The sequence below is a fragment of the Gavialis gangeticus genome, unplaced genomic scaffold, assembly GCF_001723915.1.
Source record: "Gavialis gangeticus isolate Ggan-Ray unplaced genomic scaffold, GavGan_comp1, whole genome shotgun sequence".
In the NCBI taxonomy this organism is placed as follows: Eukaryota; Metazoa; Chordata; order Crocodylia; family Gavialidae; genus Gavialis; species Gavialis gangeticus.
The window spans coordinates 690,634-695,545 of NW_017729006.1; the positions used below are offsets into that span (position 1 = coordinate 690,634).

At 40.5% G+C, this 4,912-nt stretch overlaps 1 protein-coding gene across 4 annotated transcripts in view; it reads right to left on the minus strand.

Annotated features, from left to right (window-relative positions):
* Nucleotides 1-2,623: 2,623 nt before the first annotated feature.
* Nucleotides 2,624-4,912, minus strand: part of SGO1 (shugoshin 1) — a 32,681-nt gene continuing 30,392 nt past the window's right edge. For 3 of the 4 annotated variants that reach the window (XM_019508745.1, XM_019508744.1, XM_019508743.1), the window contains exons 9-10: nt 3,486-3,672; nt 2,624-3,251 (exon numbers count right to left, since the gene is read on the minus strand). In XM_019508745.1, the coding sequence (XP_019364290.1) occupies nt 3,110-3,251; nt 3,486-3,672 (329 nt within the window). In that variant the 3' untranslated portion in view covers nt 2,624-3,109. Of the gene's footprint in view, nt 3,252-3,485; nt 3,673-4,912 lie in introns of those variants that run through there. The other variant, XM_019508746.1, reaches the window with a different exon arrangement.

A 4,912-nucleotide genomic window follows, 5' to 3' on the forward strand; every position in this document is an offset into this window, starting at 1 on the left:
GAGAGGGTCCAGAGGAGGGCCACTCGTATGATCAAGGGACAGCAGGGTAGGTCCTATGAGGAAAGGTTGCGGGACCTGAACCTGTTCAGCCTTCAAAAGAGAAGGCTGAGGGGGGATCTTGTGACCTGTTATAAACTGGTTAGGGGGGATCAGCAGGCGCTGGGGGAGTCCCTGTTCCCCCGAGCGCCGCAAGGAGTGACCAGGAACAATGGTCACAAGCTGGTGGAGGGAAGGTTTAAGTTGGACATCAGGAGGCGCTACTTCACGGTCAGGGCGGCTAGGGTCTGGAACCAGCTTCCATGTGAGGTGGTGCAGGCTCCCACCCTGGGGGGTTTTAAGAGGAGGTTGGATGACCACCTTACTGGGGTCATTTGACCCCAGTGCTCTTCCTGCCATGGCAGGGGGTCAGACTAGATGATCTGTTCAGGTCCCTTCTGACCCTAGAAACTATGAAACTATGAAAAATGGACGGAGGAAGGGGAGAGCATCTTGCCCAAGTTTTCTACACCTCCATTACACCAGAAGTTCCTAATAATGTTCCCTTTAAACAGGATACTTCTTTTAGGTCCTTCCAACATGTATGAATCAGAACTGGATTCTACCAAAAATGGATTTCAACGATTCAATTCAGCTTGCATAAGCTGTAGTTTATTACATCCTGGCTTTCACACATACTTTGCAAGGATTGCAACCTTGACTTGGTGGGAAGAATTGTATGCTACCAATTACCTCAACGATGTTGTTCGGAGTTTTGTACTTCTGATACCCATGGTGGCAAGGTCAACAGTGAGGTTCCTGACTAATACTGATCCAACCTAATTTAGGCTACTGATTCAGAGGTTAAGAAAAGAATACTTCAGGATGGCTACAAAGGTGGGTGAAGACTGCAGCAGAACTGAAACCTCTAGTCATCTAGGCTTTCCTTGCCATCAGATTAAGATTTCCTTTCTGGAAAGTATTATGTGATTGCTGATCTACAGTGGCATCCCCGTGTTAAAAGATGACTCACAGGTGTGTTTTCCTTCAATAGCTAGTCCTATGGCCATGGGTGAGTGGCAACAGAGACAGATGCTAGGTGATTACCAGAAGCTGACCTAGATAGAGTCAATGATTGTATGATAGTCATCTTGTACTTGGAATTGGGAAAAAGTGTGCAATCCAGCAGCTATAATCATGACTGACCAGGCCTATTTATGATGGACTCTGTTCACCCCCTATGGGGAGGAGGCTAGAAAAAAAGAACAAAAAAACCCACGCTAAGCATGATCTGTTTCATTTTACCTGACTAGAAAAATCTTGTCTAGTGGGATCAGTCTGTGGTCTGACTCTATAATCTAGTGAAGGACAGCACCTGTGGCCTGAGACCTTGCAAGATTTGATATTGCTGTGCTTAATGAGATCAGATGTGCAGGATGGGGGCAGTTCATGGACTATGGTGGTGGCTATGCTTTTTTTTCCTGGAAAAGTAAAAAAAAAAAGGTGTGTCCAGAGTGTTGGTTTTGCTATGAAGACCAGAATAATTACTCAAATGCCAGAACATCCAGTTGGCCTCAATAAGCATCTCATGACCCTGTGTGTTCAAGAGACCACATGAAAGAGTCAGTCTATCTGACCTGACCCTTGATGCAGGTAATAAAAGGGATCTGGTCTAAACTTGACCAAGTCCTGTCATCCCATCTGTTCCCAAAGAAGATAATTCTTTTGTGATTTCAGTACTAGAGTGTTGGGGTGGGGGGGAAGGTGGCGGACTGATGGACTCTGAACTACAAAAGAAACATTTGGAAAGGAAGGGGTGGGCACAATCAATTCAAATGAAAAATCTTCTGAGCAGATGTTCAGAACAAGATCTCATCGAACTCCTTATTCCACCAAATCAACAAAATAGAAGATGTCATGAATGTACGTTGTTTAAAACACTGGCACCTGACTGAGTACATCAGCCTAGGACAGTTGCAATGTCCATACCACCATAACTACGGGCTGTGAGGACAACTGTTAAACAGATCATAATTTGATACATTCAGTTATGTCCACTTGTGTCACCCCAAGGGTGGTTCTACAGGACTGAAAATAGCTAAAAAGTCTGTAGCACTGCAAAAAATAAGACTGGGAACAGCAAAAAAGAGAGGCACTGGAAGAAAGGCTAGTTTGATTAGCGGAATATCAAGACCATTAAAAGGAGAGAACTCATTAACACCTGAAATGAATAGCAATAAGCCATTAAGTCATTCAGGCAGCTGTCTGAATAGTAGATACCCAGCAATTGCTTTTAAACAACATTGTATAGGGTAGGAAACAAAGTGGGGTGTTTGTTTGGGCAGAAAGTAAGCTTCTGCTAAAACATGCATCCTAATTTTGGAAGGCTAATTCTGGGGGGCTTGGTATACAAGTAAATCAGCATTTGGGCGTGGCATGCTAAGATTTGCATTGCCTCCTGGCATTACCTTTTTGTAAATGATACTTACAGTGCACTATTTGGAATTACAGGGAAAAAGTAAAAGAAAAACCAGCTTACACAAAAAACAAAACAACCCATATACATTCTTTACAGTTCTGAGATTTTTTGCCATTCTTCAAAAACTGGCTAATTTCAATTAAAAGTAAAATTTCTTTGACACTTTGTAACATCCAAGATGTTTATTATAAGCTTCAACATTAAAATTACAGCAGTTTAAGTAATAGAAAAGAAATATCTACAGTTGACACTTAAGTGATCAAATCATTTATCCATATTAATTAAGGTGTTATGGCAAGCAGGGACTGACAAATCTAGTATTCGAAAGTCCTAATTCACACACAGCTGCTCATCTAACCAAACACAATGTCAATTACTGCTTAGATTAAAAAAACCCAACATGATCTTAGGGATAAAAGTGTATCCTTTTGGCCCATACTGAAATTCCTGTACCACCTAAAATTAAAGAATATATGTTAGAGGAATGTACTTTTCTGTACAAACATACATTTATATTTCCCTTGTAGAGCTTGAAGGAGACATTTCAAGACCATATAAGACTAAAGGTGCTTTTACAAGCACCAAGTTTATATAGCAAATTTATTCCTCAGCCTTTCGGTCTCAAAATTCGACAGCAAGGTGTTCAAGGATTTCTCAGTGACAACCAACAAACACCTCGTTGTATTTGGACAGAGATTTTTTTTTAGTAGAACTCTTTCCATCAGATTTTTTCTGCTTGAAAATTGGCGAATTCAGAAAGCAAGCATCTGTAAACGGATCTCCTCTTCTGAGTTTCCTGTTAAAATAATTTAGCAAAATTATAAATTTTGAAAAAAGTGTTAGATGCAAAAACATTAGTGTAGTTCACAGCTTGGAAGTCAGATTTTACAGTTCTTATTACTAATACAAAATTTGCAAATCCCAAGCCTCCAAATTTAAAACGTTTTCCCCACAAAATCCAAGTCCACTAACAAGCCCAACCTGTAAATGAGCCCTCAACAGCTTATATAACAGCAAATAATATACTAACCCAGAAATACTTGGTTCCTTATAGTTCACACTGACGGTACATCTGCGTTTGCAGTTGGGAGCTCCTATTCTTTCTTCAATATTAAGGACTGGCTGAGAGATGCTATTTTTTTTGTCACGAAATGAGATGTTGGTAACATCAGAGAGAGAAGGACGAGCACCCTCAGATGACTGGGCAGGTACCACAGCTGAAAAATGTAATGAATATTTATCATTAGTGTTGCATTGTTCTACCACTATTATTCATTTAAATTCACTTGCATGTAATACTTCCTAAACTGAGGATTGAAAGGTTTCCCCATTGAGAGAAAGATCTCTGGTCCTCAATACCAATGAGCTCTAGCAATTGGTTTAAAACACAAAAAATAAAAAATAAAAACTCCCACACTGACTTCATTTGTTTAACCTTCTTATTTCAGCCAGTAATTTCTGCAGAAAGCCCACAACTTCTGCTCAAGACATCGTTTTTAGAAATCTAGCTAGACTTTAGAAGACCCTTAAATGATATAGGAAAAGAGCAGATTCTACATGTAAATTGTTTTAAAAGTTACTCCTTTAAAAATTTGCCCCTTATTTTTAGTTTCAATTTGTCTAACCTCATCTTCCAACCATTTGATAATGTTTTTCTGTACTAATTAAAAAAAGCTACTTAGCTAATAGTAGGCAGTAGACATTTAGTTTATTCATAATGTTCTCTAGTACAGCAGTTCCTAAACTCTGACAGATTGTGCACCACCCATTTAAAACAATACAACCTTAAGTACCACCAGAGAATTTTTATCATATAAAGTAATTATATGAAATCTGTTAATGTGTACCACCGTCAGGTTGTCTGCGTACCACTGGTGGCACCCATACCACAGATTGGGAACCGCTGCTCCAAGACAAATAAATAGACTTCTTAAGTCTCACCGTAAGACATTCCCCAGGCTTCTAGTCTTTATTGTAGCTCTTTACTCATTTAATCATCATTGGAAGCATGGACACAGCAACCCAGTAATGGCTTCAACACCAATGCAGAAGCAATACTCCCTCACTTCAACTTGATATTCCAGTGCCTGTACATCCAAAGATCACGTTAGCTTTCTCTTACCTACCATCTTGTAATGAAAGCTCATGTTCCATTGTTTATCGTATAGGATCCCTGCATGCTTTGCAGCGTCATTCTCGGTCAGGGGCAGGCATTATTTTGGGCGGAGGGCTGCTTACTGAGTTTTGGCAAGCCATTGAGGGCCACGTGATAGGCAGCCAGGGCAGATGAATATTAATTTTCTAAATTTTTTTATAGTTTCATAGTTTCACAATTTCTAGGGTCGGAAGGGACCTGAGCAGATCATCTAGTCCGACCCCCTGCCATGGCAGGAAGAGCACTGGGGTCAAATGACCCCAGTAAGGTGGTCATCCAACCTCCTCTTAAAAACCCCCAGG